Here is a 17,817-nt window from a genome sequence, read left to right as displayed (position 1 = left end):
ACGTTCTCCCGCCTTTTTTTCCTTTCATATATGTGGAGACAACATTTAAAAAAAAAAATTGATTTTTCCATGTGATCAAATTTACGGATGAAGAATAAAAAGAAAATAGATGGACTGAAACTAACACCCATCAGTGTCTTCTCCATGCGTACGGTCCTCATCTCGCCATATTAATGCTTATCTTTTTCATCTGCACAGCCATTGACACCGACAAATATTTAAATTTTGGGTAGTTCAACCGGTAAAACAGAGATACAAAACGTCTGTTCCGTCTCAGATTTGAATCTCAAATTTGGAAAATGACGTATATTCTAAATCATCTCGAAATTAATATGGATCTTCACTAACATTTGGTTTCAACAAAAAAAAACAATGTCAAACGGTGATGGTGATTGGTAACGATGATGATGATGTGGTGGTTTCACATGATCTTCTTCTCCATTATATCATAAAAGACGAGACATTTTCCATTGAAAAAAGAAACTCAAATAATAATTACACATACGTATGCATACGTACAAACAGTGTAAAGAATACACATATGATACATTGATAATAATAATAATAATAATAATAATATTCGGAGTGTAAAAATAAAAAAATAAATTATTCCAAGAACGTCGTAACATGCTGAGTGGTGAGGGAGGCTTGTATTTCTTCAAGTGTGAGCCCTTTGGTTTCCGGCACGAGCAACCATATAAACCCCAACGACGCTCCACATATCCCCGAAAATATATAAAACGTTCCTGTTTTTTTTTTTCGAATATCACAAATATTTAATAAAAAATCATTATATTTTATATTAGATTAAATTAGCCATATTGGTATATCAAAAAACATAAAACCTTAAATTCATAAAATCTCAAACCCGTAAATGGAATATACCTACCGCTTAAAAGTTAAAACCAAACTCCTTCCGTTGAAAAAAAAAATCCTGATATTTTCTTTTTATTTTTGTTAACGTTTCTTTGTTATCTATGTTTTATATGATTTAATTTTCATTCTTATTTATGAAGTTTATATATTTAAAAAATTGTAAAAAGAGGGAGAATGATGAATAGACAGGAGTGGCCCATTGGGCCCGTTTCCCTAAGTGGATATAAATAATTCTGCTAGTGTTCCCTTTTTTCCATTTTTGGCATAATTGTTTTTTGTTTCTGATATTATATAATTTTAGATAAACATAATTTAAAAAATAATTTAGTAAATGGAAAATAATTGAAAAAGGAGAAGAAGAAGAAGGGGACCGACCTTGAGCGCTCCATTCGAACATGAAGTTGAAAGTGTAAGTGACGACCCAACTGCTTAACCATGATGTTAGAGTCACTAAACTTCCTGCCGTAACCTTTATGTTTATTGGAAATATCTGCACCCCAAAAAAATCATATAATTCTACCGTAAATTCAATAGATTTATTAAATTAATTATTTCATTAAAATTTACCTCTGACATTATGATCCATGGGAGCCCACCCACTCCTATTGCGAATGCTGCAATATACACCTTAAAAATTCCCCAAAATAAAAGGAAAATTTTCCCAAGAATTTAGTCATGGATAATGTGAATATGCAATTATAAAATAAATTTTTTTTTTTTGCAATGAACAATATAAAATGAATGATACAAAACTAAATGATTATAAACACTTACCACTACACAGAGAAATGTGAATATGGGAGTAAGTTCCGGCACCAATTGAAATTTCTATTCATTGTAATAACGAAAAAAAAAGTATAAGTATGTACATAAATCTATATGGATACAAATATAAAAACTATATATATCCATTTAGGTTTTTAATTATAAATAAAAAGAGATCAAGGATATTATTATATATATATATATATATATATCCCCTTTTTCGGCATATTGCTGAAACTTATATTGTTTAATGCGGATTATTTCACAAAGATGTGATAAATTAGGATAAAAAAAATGTAAGGTATTTGTCAGATTTCGTGCATTAAATTTGCGTATATTTAATTCCCAAGAATTTTATGGCGTGAAGAATGTAATCACCTGTAACGTGAAGGAAACTCCTAGAAGTCCGGAACTTATGCACATCCCACTAGCAGAAGCCTACAATAAATAACGAATAATAATTATTCCTATAAATCGAAACTCTAAATATATATATTCTCTTGATTTATTTATTGTTTATTCGGAAGATTTTCATTTTTCATATATTTATTTTAATTTTAAAAAATAAATTCTGACCAATAGGAGAGGTCGTCTTCCCCAGTTATCTACGAGGATAAGGCCAAGCATGGCTTTAGGTATCTGCGAAAGGCCAATAAAAACTAATTAAAATAATTAGGAAACAGTAATTAATAAAACATATATTACATAAGCTAAGTAAAAATACCATGAAAAGACCTAATATCGATGACCCAATGGCGACCGAAAAGCCTGTTTCAAAAAAAAAACATTAGTAATATTTAAAATGTAATCAATCATGGACAGGGCCAGATTAAAATTAATTACATTCTCGTGATTATTGAAGTGTTAGAACAATTTATTTCTGAAACATTAAATAGATAAATATACATAAATATTCCATATTGTTTTTATTTTCTTACCAGCTTTTCTGAATATTGTGCTTGTATAATAAATTACACCAGCACTTCCTGATAACTGCTGTATCAACATCAGCCCAATTCCCACCTAAAAACGAAAATAAAAATAGATAAAAATACAACAAAATGAAGTTTAAATTGGTAAATTTTAAAGAAGTAGTAATCACAAATTTAAATTCTATAATATTATTAAAATAATTAGAATTCTGTATTGCATACTATTATAATTCAATTACTATTTTCAAAATAAGGCATGACACCCAAAAATGTTTTTTTTTTATAAATATTTTATATTTCAATATCGTTAATGCCCGTACCATGAGAGTGCGCGAATATTTCTTTTGGAACAAATCCGACAAATCCGACTTCGAATCTTGTTCCAATATTTGGGTCATGGCCTGAAAAGAATGTTTAAATGATCATTACAGAATCTCGTTATAATCAAAACATGTCTCCAAAAATAAAATTTCTTAAATTTACGAACATTAGTTTTTAAATCTTACAATCTCCTCACACACACACACACACATATATATATAAGGTATGTATATATTATATATATATATATATCGATATTGATCATGTTTAAAAAGTCAACTCGAAAACAATTAGACTTACTCGTATTTCGGTTGATTCACGCGAAATATCAGTATCTCTGCCTCTAAGACGGTGGAGGGAATTTTCCAATTCTTTATCCGTACCAATTTTTGCCTGTAAAATTATAAATCTAAATATATAAATATCATTTTCACAATTTCTTCCTTTTTTCCAATATATCAAATCAATGACGTAAGAAAAAAGTTATTGAATATATACGAACCAACCATCTTGGAGACTCCGGTATGTAAAACAAACCGACGGCTTGAACAAAACACGGTATAGCCCCTAAACCAAGAAATAATTTTAAATTGATTAATTTGGATCATATAAGAACGTGATTAATTTAAATATAATTTAACGTGTTAAAATTTTTAAATAATAAATTTGGTTTAATATTGGTTAAAAATGAATAGACATTATTTAAGTTACCTATTAAAGCTAGGGCTCGCCAGTTAATGAAATTTCCGAAGAAATAAATCAGGGCAACCCCGCAATTTTGAAGAAGCTATAAATAATAAAAAGGAAAAGTTAATATCATTTTACCTTAACTCAAAAACTAATAATAATAATAATAAAATGAAATTATTAAAAGTATATTTTTTTTTTCTGGAATTATTTATACCTGGTTGGAAAACACAAACGCACCACGCATATGCTTAGGCGTGATTTCCGCTACGTAGACTGGCACCTAAAAATAGTTTTTGTAACGGAAATTAACTCTCAGTGTAAAAAAAAAAACACAATTAAAATCTAATATCAAACCGGTAAAAAGAAATTAACTGTTACCACATAGCTAATCAAGCCGACTCCGATACCCGAGGATATCCTCCCAAAATCCAGCCAGATGACGTCCTTTTGTTACCACGTGTAAATAAAGTTAATTAATTCTTAATTTCTGTATAAATTAGACTGTTACTTTTCATATAATATAATGTAATAATAATTAATAATGTGATTAGAAAGATGATTAAAGTCGTGTGGGATAATACCTTTGCAAAAGCAATGGAGAACCAACCCACGATGCACAGTAAATCAGACACCCACATAGCCTTTAACCATAGACAAAGAAAAGGAGGAAAATATAAATAAAATTTAATAATTAAGTTAAACAAAAATAATAATAATTACGGAGAAATTAACCTGTGTATAAAACGCAAAATTAGGGAATTAATGGAGGGTAAATAGGTAATTACGCCTCTTCTGCCGAGGGTGTCTGCCATTTTGCCGCTGAACAAAGCCCCAACCGCTGCTCCCAACGTCGTAAACGAACCAAACGCCGAAAACTAACATATCCATAAATATTTACTTATTAATAATAAATACGATTACTATGACTAATTATTATTATTATTATTATTATTATTATTATTTATTATTATTTATTATTTATTATTATTATTTATTATTATTATTAGATACTTCTGCCACGGAAAGCCCTAGTTCTTCCATAATCCCTTCCTCAGAACTCGATGAATAACCGGTCTGCAAAATCCCAAAAATCAGATGAGATGATCATAATCACAAAAAAAAATCATATTTATATATATATATGTGTGTGTGTGTGTGTAATTATATATATATATATATATATATATATAAACATTTAAAAAAGAACATACAGCGCATCCAAAGGTGAAGGAGCTGCAGACAGCAACGAAAGTGCTGAGGATGACACAGGCAGTGATACGACACTCTTCGTCGTCGTTTTGGTATCTTCTTGGGAGAAGCCCTGCTTCCATTGATCTTTCTTCCTCCACCACCCCCATGATTTTCCTTCTTGTCTTTCTTGAGTTAGTTTTCCCGAGAAACAAACAGAAAAATCTGCTCTGTTTTGATTGAACAGTGAGACCCAGAAGCCCCTCCTAGAGAGAGAGAGAGAGAGAGAGAGAGAAGTTTATGTTTTGCTTGCTCACAATTCTCAAATGCCAAGTGGGCTGTCTTCCTTTATATACTTAGAAAATTGAATGTGTTTTTTTTTCTTTAAATTGTTTCTCGGTCCAAAAAAAAATGTTCCCTAATATTAAAGAGTTCGAAAGTCGTCAAATATTTTCATGTTATTGTACGGAAATACTGAATATATACAAGTTAGTTTTTGAATATAAACCATATAAAATATTATACGAGTTAAAGATTGTGTTATAAAAACTACACCCCTAGATAAATAATAATTGTTACGAATAAAATACTAAATTTTGATTTAGTTCATCATAACTTCATAATTTAATTACGATTTTCAGATCCTACACATTTTATGAAATAATATAACCGGAAATGTATCGTGCTTTCATATTATATCATAGGATACATAAGCGGTAACATTAGAATTTAACTAATTGCTTATTTTTTGTCAATTTAGGTTAGATATCGAAATAATGTTAGAGTGAATTTTTTTATTAAATCATTTTTCGGTCATTTGGATATTTATTTTATAGAACTCGGGGATGGGTCTTTTGTGGAATCACAGTGAAGTGGCTTTCTTTTTTTATAATGAGACAAACAAAAAAAAGATTAGAGACCGCTGAATAAAAGGAATATTTTAAGGATTATCTGTTGAGATATTTCAGAGTTATATTTACATCTAAAAATGATTCCATTTGTAAATTTATGATTTTTATTATAAAACTATATAGTACCGAAATCGAGAAGTTATAATTCACGTGACGTACGCGTATGAGGTGTTTATTTGGCGACAAAAATGATGGATATAAAATTTGATTTTTATTTTTAATAAATGGAAACAATTTTCCTCGAATTTCATTTCACGTGAAAATAAAAATAAAAATCGGCTCCAATGATAATTAAGGCGGTCACGTAAACAATAGAGGTCGAATTCTCTCACATTTAATTTTTGCCCAAATATAATCATTCAAAATAATCCACAAGATATTGTTATATATATATATATATAATCTTTACATACGCACATACATGTACATCTTGTGTGCATAGTTTTTTTTTATATATATTCTATTTACAAACCAAATGATTACGCAGCTGTCTCAACGTATATGCATTATTAAATACAAAAGTGAAGTATGAAAATGATATTTTTGTCCCCAAATTGAAGTTTGAAATAAAATAAAGCAATTAATCCAAAATACCGAATTGTTATTAAAAATTATTAGCATTGAACCTATCCACAGTTTGATATTATACAAATACCTTGCAACAACCATATCTGAAAATGACACCCCAATTATGAAATCTTTTACACCCAAATTCAATAATATTTTATATAATGTGAAAAAATAAACTAGATACCGAGGACATTCGTATATAGTTTTGGATTAGGTATATGGATATATATATCTTGGACGTTTGTCTACTTTGGATGCTGTAATCATGTATAATATAAAAACAGAAGATATAAATATAATATCCTTAGAATAAAAAATATATACAAGAAATTAAAGAACGAGCTTTTCTTTTTAGAAATTTGAAGTCATCCACGAAAAAAACGACCGGTAAAATTCAAGAGTGATTAGTCTTTGTAAAAAAAAGGAATAATACAACTTTAATTTAAATTCAATTGCTAATATTTTCTTCCTATAAATAAATATCTCCCATTAGATCCCAAGACGATAAATTGTTGGAATGTAGCGGATACTAATTGAAGCAACGGTCCAAATAAATCAATATTTTGTCTTCAAGAAAACTGGACCATTTGTTTTATCTGAATTGGTCTTTTCAACTGGATATTTTATATATAAAAATTTATAAAATTTACTGATAAGTACAAAATGAATTTTACTGATATATAAAATCAAACAAAATAGATATACCCAATCTATATTGAAGGTTATATACATATATTTATACAGTCCATCGTAAAGATCAACAATTTAAATGTCTAAATCCCGAATTCAATCAATCACACATACAATACACAGGAAAATAACACGATTTTAATTGTTATTCAACAAATTTATTCATCAATCATGTTAACTAGAAAGCATTTTAAGAACGATATGTTTTGGATTTTTTTTTTTAAATGGACAAAAATAAGACGTTTCTCTGATGTATTAATCTCTAGAGGGGTAAATTTGTCATTTGATAATACTAAATTATTCAGTAATACCCAAACGGAGATAACTAAAACAGTGGAGCACGACTTTCTGGAAGAGAAAAAAGATCGTATACAATTTGTATCTTTATATAGAATTAGTGTAGTTTTTATATTTATATTTTTATTTTTATTTTCAGAAAACATGTTCCCTAATATTAGGTGTTTTGTATTTTTTTTAAAAGTATTCGCTACCGTATAAGAAATATAAAAATGGCAATGGTAAAATAGAATATTAAATTAATTTATCTACATTTAAAAAACATTATCGATAAGGTAAAAAAACATTATCGGTATACTGAACTACAAAAAAATGGAAAAACACAGAGTGAACAAAACGAATAAATTGGAATAATATTCTAATCTAAAATAAATAAGAATAAGAAATTGAGAGTAAAAACAAATATTAAAACTTAAAAAAGGAAAAAAAAACTATAAAATTCTAAAAAAAAAAAATTATAGCAAGCCGGAAATTACTAAAGAGAAAAACAAACCAATATGGAAAACAAACCAAGCACATGAATTAGCATTATAATTCTGAATTAAACAAATAATTATAAACTTGTAACTTATGGGACCGGACGACGATGCAAAACGTTTGTACCCTCTCGAATTCGAAACTCAAATTATAGAAGAAAACGTAATTCTAATCACATTATTTATTTTCGATCCCAAGAATAGTTTGAGCCTCGAAACAAGACATATGGTTATTAAAAAAAATTGTAACCTAGGATTTGTTCAATGGCGTTGACTACACGCAACTTATCACTAAAAATTTAATCCCATAATCGTTTGGTCAACTGTAATAGAAAATGTCAATCCTGTTGCTTCGCACGCAGACGTGTTCCAATGTGCGATACGATTAATTTAATATATTTGTGAGAGAGAGAGGGAGCAAATCAAGGTCGACGAAAATGGAGGGTATCTCCTAGAAATGTTTGTTGAGTGGGATAGACGACGACGATGGTTGACAAGTAACCCAAAGAGTTTCGAGAGAACAAGCAAAGGGTGAGGGGATGACCATTTCGGTTATTAACCGAATAATCGAGTCGAACCGAATCGAATAAGACATAACCGTACCCGAACCGAATCCAACATCATAACCGAACGGTTATGATTTCTTTAAATATGTATTAATTGTTCCTCTCTCGGACCAAACCAAACACGATCCTTAGATTGATATATTGATATCCGTCACCGCATCTATATATATATATATATGAGTTGTCATTTTTTAAAAAAAAATTCTTTTGGTATTCCAATTGTGAACGCCTAATTAATTAACCTATCTACGCGAGTTAGTGACGTTTTGTTTGCTTAGTTTTGACCATTATTATATGTTCTTGTTGTACGCTTGAAATCGACTAGGGGAGACACACACATGTATATATATGTATGGTAAAAGGGAACATATATATATATATTGTAAAAACAAATTATGTAGGGAGATACAACGGGAAGAGTGATTAAACAATTTTAAAATTGGATTTAAATTTGTAACGAATATATATTGAATTTCTGTGACAAGTGTCTGTTTCTCATGGACGAAAGTCTCGGAGCCTTCTAGGAGATGGGTGCGCTGGACCCATTTAACGTAATTGCATGAGAAATGATTCGATATCCAAATCATATTTTAATGTAATCGCATTAGAAAATTTAATTATACGATAAGACGACGGTCCAAGATAAATTGCAGACAATTTGCGAAACTTCGAATCCAATCTGCTTACATGTTTACAGAGCGTAGATGCAGAATTAAGGTTTGTACGTGTCCGAAGACTCTATGCCAATATTGCATTAAAATTATATAATCCATTCGATTTTGAATCATGCCTTTTTTATTCATGGGAATTTGCAAAAGTTTCAATAATATGGGTATAACATCCTCTAATTACAAACTACAATTTTAAAAATAAGTTCATAATTTTGATGCATTTTACAAAAAAAAAAAAAATAGGGGAAAAACAATAAATGTTTAAAAATAAAAAATGAAATAAATATTATTGGGCTGGTATTGGACCTATCATGACCCATTAGTACTTGGGCTATTGACTAACTAGAGTCCGTGAAGACTACAAAATAAATTATTTCGTGGTAAAAAAAAATTAATTACACACACACACATATATACATATATATATACACATATTATACCCCAAGTATCCAATTCATCTTCTTTTTTAATAAAAAAAACATCCCAAAATACCTTATTGGTGAATGTATGAATACAAGATTTGAATTAATACATTTTGGTTGTAAATAAATAATGAACAAGTACAACAATAAAATTGTAAAAATGAATGAATCTTAGCTAGTTAAAACCATGTCTTGGATCTCTTCCAAAGTTTTGCCTTTGGTTTCGGGCACAAGCTTTACTATGAAGATAATCGCCAGCACACATACGACCCCGTACACGTAAAACGTACCTGAAATTTTTATGACGCCGTTCTTGAGCATTACATTTATAAATCAATTTCATTTTCTCAACCGACCATATACATACACATATATTTGTGTGTGTAAATGTAAGTGATAAATCTAAATTAAATAAAAGAAAAGATAAAATACCATATGGGCTCCAAAGCATGAGCAAGTTGAAAGTGAATGAGACAAACCAGGAGCTTAGCCAATTCACCAGTGTCACAAGCCCCCCCGCTATTCCCTTCAAGTTTATAGGAAATATCTACACACACACACACACACACACACATATATATATAAGTAATTAATATAAACAAATTCTAAATAAACAACAAATTGTCGCCGGTCCATGGTCTAATAAAAATATAAAATATGTTATAATTATTAAAAAAAAAAACAATACCTCAGACATTATGACCCAAGGGACCGCACCCATTCCCATAGAGAAAGATCCGATATACACCTGTAAACCGGCTTCTTGTTTATTGGACTAAACCGATGGTAAGAACCGAAACACGTGTGTATATATACCAACGCTTACCAAGACGCCACCCATTGCGAGAGTCGGGATGAGGTGAAGTGCTAAACCGTGCGCCTGGTTAAGGTTGAGAACCAATTCACAAACCGGTTTAAGAGATTGATGACATGAAAAATATGCATACCGAACTCAACGATTCATTCTCGGGTTCTTCGTTTTCTTAACTAATTGGTATCATCACTATACGTCTAACTTCTACTTCGCCGATTGATTGGAATTTTACATGTTGGTAAACCTAACGGCAACCGGTTCTATTTGGACCGGTTTGATTAACATGAATTAAGAACTCAATTCACAAGCTTGATCCATAAATTACCTTCAAAATGAAAGAAGTTCCGATGAGCAAACAGCCTACTAGCATGCCGGTAGCCGAAGCCTGCATGTACCGGTTCGGTTAGTTGTAAACCAAACTCCTCCGGTTTGAAGAAAAACCAAACTAGAAAAAACGTACCAATAGGAGAGGCCTTCTTCCAAGCCGATCGATCAGCAAAGTCGCACAGAGTGCTGTAATAATAACCTGTTCGATCGAGTAAAGGATGCTCCCGACATTCGGAGACGCTCCTAAACCATGAAAACCGGTTAATATTCAAGGAATCCAACTCGTTCTCCCTCGGTTTTCGATTAAATTTCGCTACTTTTGAGTTTGTTTCTTACCGGCAGATACAAAAATTTGTTGTGCGTAGAAGATTACGCCGTTTATTCCGACGCATTGTTGGAAAACCATTAAACCAACTCCAACCTGACGCATTGGTAACATTAAACCGAACCGAACCAAATTGGCTAAATGTACCAAAGGTTTTCGAAGAAGATATACTTACTATCACAAATCGGATATTCTTCTTGTCTACTAGGTCTCTCGGTGTAGCTTTCGGGATGTCAGCAAGAGTCGCCAAGTACTCCTATTAACCAAAATCGACAAAATTCAAAGCTAACCAAAAACATTGGTATACCAGAACAGGTTTAGTTTCAAGACTCGGTTTTACGGTACCTTGATTTCTTCGGCTTCTCTGGTGATATCAGCGTGAGGACCTCTCAGTTTCTGCAACGCGAATTCAAAATCACGATGCCGTCCAACCATTTCCTTGCATACCAAACAAAACCGGATCGATTTGGTTATTGATATTTCCGTGAGATCTCAATCCGAACCGGAATTTTAGGTTTTGCTCTTCCTGATTTCGTAAAAGCAAACCCGAATATAAAATTTCTCGTTAAAATAATCAGACTTACCAACCATCTCGGTGACTCGGGGATGAACCAAGTTCCGAAGAACAGAACCACACACGGTATAACTCCTGCAACCGGTTTAAACCCGGTTCGTTCAAGCCACGAGAACTTTAATACATTAACCGGTATGATTCGTAAACCAAGTCACTCACCGGTTACATATTTTCACAAGTAAATGTACCCGTAAGAGCAAGGATCCTCCAATTCACCACGGCGCCAATGACGAACATCGCCGCCAAGCCGATCACGATAAAGAGCTACAAAAATATATTTAAAAAAAAAACATTGCATGTAATAAATTCAGCTAAAATATAAATATTCACGAGTACTTCAATTTTTATATATGAATAATTTTATTATTCAATATAATAAACCGTCGCACCTGATGAAGCGTTGCCAAAGCTCCTCGTAGCTTCCTAGGAGCAATCTCCGCAATGAACACTGGAACCTATAATTAATTACTTTTAAACTGTTAATTTGAATTTTATTAAATGTGAATAAAAATGCTCATTTGGATCATTAGAAATGGACCGTCGAGTATCATTCATACCACGTAGGAAAGGGTTCCGCAGCCGTAACCAGTCAAAAATCTTCCCAAATCCAAAGGCACAGCTCCCTAATTGTTAGCGATGAACATTTAATAATAATTAAATTCTAAATAATAAGTATATTAGATTATAGGATTTGTGAAAAATAAAGTATGTAACCTTGGCTAAGTAAATAATCAACCATCCAACGGTTCCGATTATCGATGACACTCTCATAGCCTGGATGAACCACGTGACAAATTAATAAAAAATTGTTATAACTATGTTCACATTACAAAAATTATCTATTATATTAGAGTTACGCCATACAATTGAAATGTATTTAATAAATAAACGTGATATTTCGATTTCTGTTTACCCCCTTTCGGCCCACGAAATCAGATATTTTTCCAGATGTGATAGCTCCAAGCATAGCTCCGATGTTCACAATCGAACCGAAAACTGCAAACTGAAATTTAAATGTAATATTTCGTTAGAATTTTCTGTTTATAAATACCAAATATTCATTATATTAATGCGAGAAATCACGATTTAATTCATTTTTTTCCGGATAATACCTCGGAATATGACAGCTTAATCTCTTCCATGATCCCGAACTGTGTCGGAGCAGAATAACCCACCTGCATCACAATAACCAAAACCCTAATTTATTGCGTCATTATAATTTCTTAAACCCTAATTTCTAGGTTCAGAAAAACCGTACGCCGCATCCGAACTCGTAGGAACCGCAGACGGCGATGAAAGTGCTGACGTAAACCATCCACGAAACCTCGTCGCCGTCGGATCCCTTCTCCGGCCCCAGCAACGGCTCAGATTTACCGTTGATTTTCTCCACGTCATCTCCTCTTCCCGTCATTTTCCTTCTTCCTATCGTATACGAAAACATACGCTCATGTTTATATATATACGGAAGAATACGGGTTTGTGTCGTTCTTCAGATTCATGATATACATTCAGAGAAAAATCGAAGCTACGAAAATGGGTAAGAAATTCGGACACTCACCTCGATAAATACGGAGTTGTCTTCTTTGGGATGTAGGAAGAAATTCGATCCTTTATTTTTCGGAAAGATTTCTTCTCCTATATCTATAGATATATAGATATATGTGTCTTAGTACCCTGTATATACACATGTACATATACATTCCTTATATGTGCGCGTGTATATGTGTAGATACATAATGTGAAGTGGATATACAGGATGACAAAAAACCCAACTGGATTATTCTGGACAAATCTGCTCAAACTGAGTAATTTGCATTACTTTATACTATTTGGAGGACTATGTAATAATTACATATGCTTATGTGCATGGTTTTGCTGACGTGGATTTGAGTCAAACAACGCGACTCGTGATCTGGCCCTGAATTCAGATCCCTACACCTATTTTGTTTTTATCTAACATAAAATATCAAATGGTTGGTGTCGGAACGATCCATTTATTAAATTTATTTTTTTGTTATTACAATTTTTCGTTGTTTGTTGAATTTACAATTTGCTTGTGTGATTTATTTAATTATTTATTTACCTTAGAGCTCGTTTGGTCCCGCGCTTCAATAATTAGATTTTGCTTATCTTGGATCCGGCCCATTTTGGGATAGGGGTCCATGGCCACAAATCTGTCCATGATCATCATTTTTCCTTCTAAAATATGCAGTTAAGATTATAATAAATTGAGAAATTTAGACAGATATGATTATTAGGTAGTGAGGAATATCTTAATTTTCACCTATTTTAGAAATTAGGCTGGTTATTGCTAAACCACGGATTTTTTAAGATAAAGAATTGTTTGCTCCAAAAAACATCAATATTATATATATATATATATGTATATATATTTCATCAACCATTGAGAACACGCCACGCAGCACCCACTTGGCATACATTTAACTTCACGAAAAAATTTCTTAAAATCTGGGCCCCAAAATTTGAAATTGCAAATTACCCCCAAATCTCCTCTCTAGTCTCTACCGAATCCCATTTCTTCACTCGTCGCTTTCTCTCTCTACATCTCGCGCCTCCCACCATAAAAGCCCTAGCAAAACCCTGACCCTTGAAATTCCCGAAAACCCTAATCTTTTCGCCCCCACTTTTGCACTCAGAGAAGAATATGGCGAAGAAGAAAGCGACCGGTCAAAGCAATGGAGCCATTGAGCAAATCCATGACCATGACCACAAAGTCCGTGACACTGACCTTAAGGCCGCAGCTTTAAGTCGGCAATCCTCCATGGAAGACCACGATTCTTTGGAGGAGAAGGTCCAGAGCCTGAAGTCTCTCAACGGGATGCTTCTCAGGGAGACGGTGGAGAAGAGGCAGCAGATTGAGTCGATGGCTCAGGCCAAGGATGCGTTGGAGGCCGAGTTGGCTGGCGCAGGTTTGGAGAAGACGGAGTTGCGGGGCGAGTTGAGTCGGGAGAGTGATGAGAATATCGGGTTAAAGCTGGAAATGGATCTGATTATGGCTTTTGTTGAGAGTTGGTTGGGAGTGATGGGCGATGGTGTTGATGGGCTGGTAGAGGAGAAGATTGAGAGAGAGCGTGAGATTAGGGTTTTGAAAAGAGAAGCAGTTGAGTTGTTGGGTAAGCTCGAGAGCGAGAGGGAAATGTTTACTAGGGTTTTCGAAGAGAGGGATTCGATCAAAAGTGGGTTTGATTTGCAGAAAGAAGAGACGATTCGGTTGAGAGAGAACGTAATCGGATTGGAAAAGAAAGAATCGATTTTGGAAGACGAAATTAACAAATTGAAATCGGAGAACAATGGTTTGGAGGAGGAGAAGAAGAATAGGGATGAGTTGATTGAACAAGTGAAGAGAGAGAGGAGTGGTCTCGAGAAGGCTTTAGATGTGAGGGCTAGGGAAATCGATGATCTGAAGAGTGAAATCCAAGGGCTTGTGAGAGACAATAAAGCGTTGGAAATAGGAAAACTCGACAAAGAGGCGAAAATCGTTGAGTTAGAGAAGAAGTTAAACGATTTGAATGAGATTACCCAGTGCTTGAGAAACGAAGAGCGAGTTTTGCAGGATCAGATATTGAGGTTGGAGAAGAATCTCGATGAGGCGATGGAGAAAGAAAAAGAGACGGCAATACAGATTGATGCTTTTGTTAAAGAGAAGGGTGTTAAGGAATCCGAGCTTGAGAAGTTAATGGAGGAGAAGATCCTGATTGAGAAAGAAATGGAGGCTTCTGTCATGGAAAACTCTGAGAAGGAGAAGTTGATTGGCGTGTTATCTCAGAAGAATAATGAGCTTGAGGAGCACATAGTTACTCGGGAGACTGAGCTTTTTGATCTGAAAGGAGAGGTTGATAGTCTAAAGCATGTTCTTGATACACTGAAAAAGGATTATAGCCATCAGAAGGAGAAGAACGAGACATTTGGTCGTGAGATTTCCCGGCTCAGGGATTCTCTTGCACAGGTTGAGCTTGAGCGAGACGACACTGGGAAGGCTCTTGTTCAGCAGAATAGACAAGTAGAGGACCTCAAATCCAATGTTTCTGAATTGGAAAAAACAATCGAAGCAACTGTTAAAGAGCTCGAAAAGATGAAGACAGAGCGTGAGAGCTTGGTTAGAGAGAACAAGGAAGCGGAGAATCAATCAGAGGCATTGAAAAACGAAAAGGGTATCCTTGAAAAGGACCTTGTAAATGTCAAGAAAGCAATGGATGACCTGAAAGCAGAACTAGAGACTGCTCGAGCAAACGAAGAACGCTGCTTGACTATGCTGAAGAGCACGTCGTCTCTGTTGTATCAATCACAGAACACAAGAGATGGATTCGTGTCCGAGGAGAAGGAGATTGAACCTTATGCTATGGAGCTAGAAGCGATCAAGAACGCGTTCAGGAATAAAGAGGACGTAGTGGAGGAAATGAGGAAGGAAGTGGAGACGATGAAGCATTCGGTAGAAGAGGCGCACAAGAGGAAAAGCTTCTGGACCATTGTTTCATCGGCAACAACTATCTTTGCGGCTGCTTCTGTTGCATATGCTGCTAGGATCCGATGAACGATTTTTGGATGGTACTGTGACACTGTCCCTTAACTCTCTGATGATGATATATTAGTACCTCTTTCGAATTCTCTACTTTGATAAACTCCTAAGCCATTTTATGTATGGCTTGAGCTTTACTCATAGCTTACAAATAAGCTTGTTCTCGTATCTGTGGGTTCAGTACCTATGAAATGATTGTGGTTCCCGTTCTACTTTTTTCCGGGTTCATTGACTATGAAGTGGATATTGTTCCCTTCGTATTATGCATGTTTCCCTTAAAGTTCATATTTTTCCGGGAAAGTCTCAACCTTTTCTTTGTTTTGTTAGTCATTCCGTTACTTGTGACCGGGTTTGTCTGTGGAGACTTGTAGTGGTTAATGACTTTGGAGGGCTTTCTGTATGTTCGGGAGGAACAAAACGTCAGGTAGTTTTTGCTTTTTGAGCCAGCATGTTTCGTAGTTCCAAATCCCGGTTTTCATAATGCAGACACGAACTTCACGCTGTTTTCATTACCGGTAAACGCTGCGTAGTTCTGTTTTCCTAGGCTTTAAAAAAACTAGAACGGTGATATGGGCCCAACCCAATACTTATTTGGCATATAAGATTGTAATCAAGATAACCATGCGCGATATAAGCTAAATTTACTAAAATTATGCAAACTGTGTGTATGTATATATATATACACGCACACGTACACACGCACAGGGATTCATGTAATATTATAATCTGGTCGACGTGGCTTACACCATTAACCGGAATAATTCAGTGTCATGTGTAATGAAAACCATCGATTGACATTAGTTTATTTCAATATTTACCATAAGATTATTGATATCATATTTCTACTTCTACCCTATTTGAGAGATCTTTCACTATTTTTAGAGTAATTTGATATATTTGAAGAGAGTAATAAAATTGGACCTTAATATAGACTATTTATAAAATATCCATTTATTGATAAAACTGTTACAACACTTTCCCTCTCTTCGGCGCTAGGGAGAGACCATGGAGAGGAAGGATAGTGGCTGTAGGCCCACACCGTCAAACTCACACTACAGACGCAACAAACAAAACAAAAGATAACTTGCGCATTAAGCAACCGCAAACCCTACATTTATTCCGACACAACAAACGGTAACCCATTTCGTGGTTCTACATATCATGATATTTTATATGTGGTGTGTGTATGTGTGTGTGTATATTGATACGTATACGAACGTATCGTACAGCAGCATGACCGGAAGTAAACTAGAGTGAAAAACCGGCTTAGTACTAAAACGCTAAAGCTAAAACCCCAAACATAACCCAAGAAACGCTGTCGCTGTCTTCTCCTTATACTCAAGAAGCCAGCGTTGGCGGTTGCAACAACGGGATCACCTTATCAAAAGCCGTAAGTAGACGCCGAGACACAACTATCGAAAACGACTGTCTTGACAACCAGGGAGAGAACGCAGACGCTGTAAGCGTTTACTGGCGATCGGCGTTCACAAACGCTTTTATCTCGTTCATGAAGTTGAAGAAATGGCTGTTGTTTGGTAAGAGGTAGAAACCGATGGTAGCTCGCTCCAGATACAGAAGCTTCACTTCTTGGCCAGCCTTTTTCAGTCCTTCGACGTAAGCCAACTGCCAATCTTTGATCATGTCCAACCCCGAGACCGTGACAAAAGTCTTTGGGAAATTCTTCATGCCCTCGAGGCTCCTTCCCCTCGGGCCGAATGGGTTGCAGGCAGGATGGTCTCTGTCTTCTCCCTCGGGAAGAAACGCCCTCCAGTACCAGTCCCTGTCTTTAATGGCGACAAAGTACTTCCCATCCAACAGTTTCTCAGATTTGGTTCTTTCTTTCCCACCAAACATAGGGTTCAGCA

The 17,817-nt window shown here is 34.1% G+C and overlaps 4 protein-coding genes across 5 annotated transcripts in view; 1 reads left to right on the top strand and 3 right to left on the bottom strand.

The window, feature by feature from the left end:
* Positions 1-446: 446 nt before the first annotated feature.
* LOC104818673 (sugar transporter ERD6-like 18) lies at positions 447-5,086 on the bottom strand. Of its 2 annotated transcripts, XM_010548361.2 has the most exons (18): positions 4,796-5,086; positions 4,596-4,658; positions 4,370-4,459; positions 4,166-4,225; positions 3,963-4,028; positions 3,799-3,864; positions 3,606-3,681; positions 3,397-3,461; positions 3,195-3,287; positions 2,894-2,974; positions 2,580-2,664; positions 2,366-2,409; positions 2,218-2,280; positions 2,020-2,079; positions 1,651-1,704; positions 1,444-1,503; positions 1,252-1,366; positions 447-746 (listed from the first exon to the last, which is right to left on the bottom strand). In XM_010548361.2, exons 1-18 carry the CDS (start codon positions 4,940-4,942, stop codon positions 607-609), a joined length of 1,428 nt encoding a protein of 475 aa, XP_010546663.1. In that variant the 5' UTR covers positions 4,943-5,086; the 3' UTR covers positions 447-606. The 2 variants fall into 2 exon arrangements, with proteins under 2 accessions (XP_010546663.1, XP_010546664.1); XM_010548362.1 differs by lacking the exons at positions 4,596-4,658; positions 4,796-5,086 and having other exon boundaries at positions 4,317-4,408.
* Positions 5,087-9,423: 4,337 nt separating this feature from the next.
* On the bottom strand, positions 9,424-13,142 carry LOC104818672 (sugar transporter ERD6-like 8). The gene is made up of 18 exons (XM_010548360.2): positions 12,974-13,142; positions 12,674-12,837; positions 12,528-12,590; positions 12,329-12,418; positions 12,130-12,189; positions 11,973-12,038; positions 11,805-11,870; positions 11,604-11,679; positions 11,426-11,490; positions 11,187-11,279; positions 11,017-11,097; positions 10,853-10,937; positions 10,650-10,759; positions 10,515-10,574; positions 10,202-10,255; positions 10,064-10,123; positions 9,808-9,922; positions 9,424-9,665 (listed from the first exon to the last, which is right to left on the bottom strand). The coding sequence occupies exons 2-18, from the start codon at positions 12,824-12,826 to the stop codon at positions 9,547-9,549; spliced, it is 1,416 nt and encodes a 471-aa protein (XP_010546662.1). The 5' UTR covers positions 12,827-12,837; positions 12,974-13,142; the 3' UTR covers positions 9,424-9,546.
* An 804-nt stretch (positions 13,143-13,946) lies between these two features.
* LOC104818671 (myosin-11-like) lies at positions 13,947-16,241 on the top strand. The gene has a single exon (XM_010548359.2). The coding sequence runs from the start codon at positions 14,081-14,083 to the stop codon at positions 15,965-15,967; it is 1,887 nt and encodes a 628-aa protein (XP_010546661.1). The 5' UTR covers positions 13,947-14,080; the 3' UTR covers positions 15,968-16,241.
* A 785-nt stretch (positions 16,242-17,026) lies between these two features.
* Positions 17,027-17,817, bottom strand: part of LOC104818670 (gibberellin receptor GID1A-like) — a 3,015-nt gene continuing 2,224 nt past the window's right edge. Inside the window, exon 3 of the mRNA XM_010548358.2 lies at positions 17,027-17,817. Within this exon, the coding sequence (XP_010546660.1) occupies positions 17,420-17,817 (398 nt within the window). The 3' untranslated portion in view covers positions 17,027-17,419.

The sequence above is a fragment of the Tarenaya hassleriana genome, unplaced genomic scaffold, assembly GCF_000463585.1.
Source record: "Tarenaya hassleriana unplaced genomic scaffold, ASM46358v1 Cleome3, whole genome shotgun sequence".
Classification (NCBI taxonomy): Eukaryota; Viridiplantae; Streptophyta; class Magnoliopsida; order Brassicales; family Cleomaceae; genus Tarenaya; species Tarenaya hassleriana.
The sequence above is the reverse complement of the archived record's forward strand: the minus strand, read 5'-3'. Positions and strand labels throughout refer to the sequence as shown.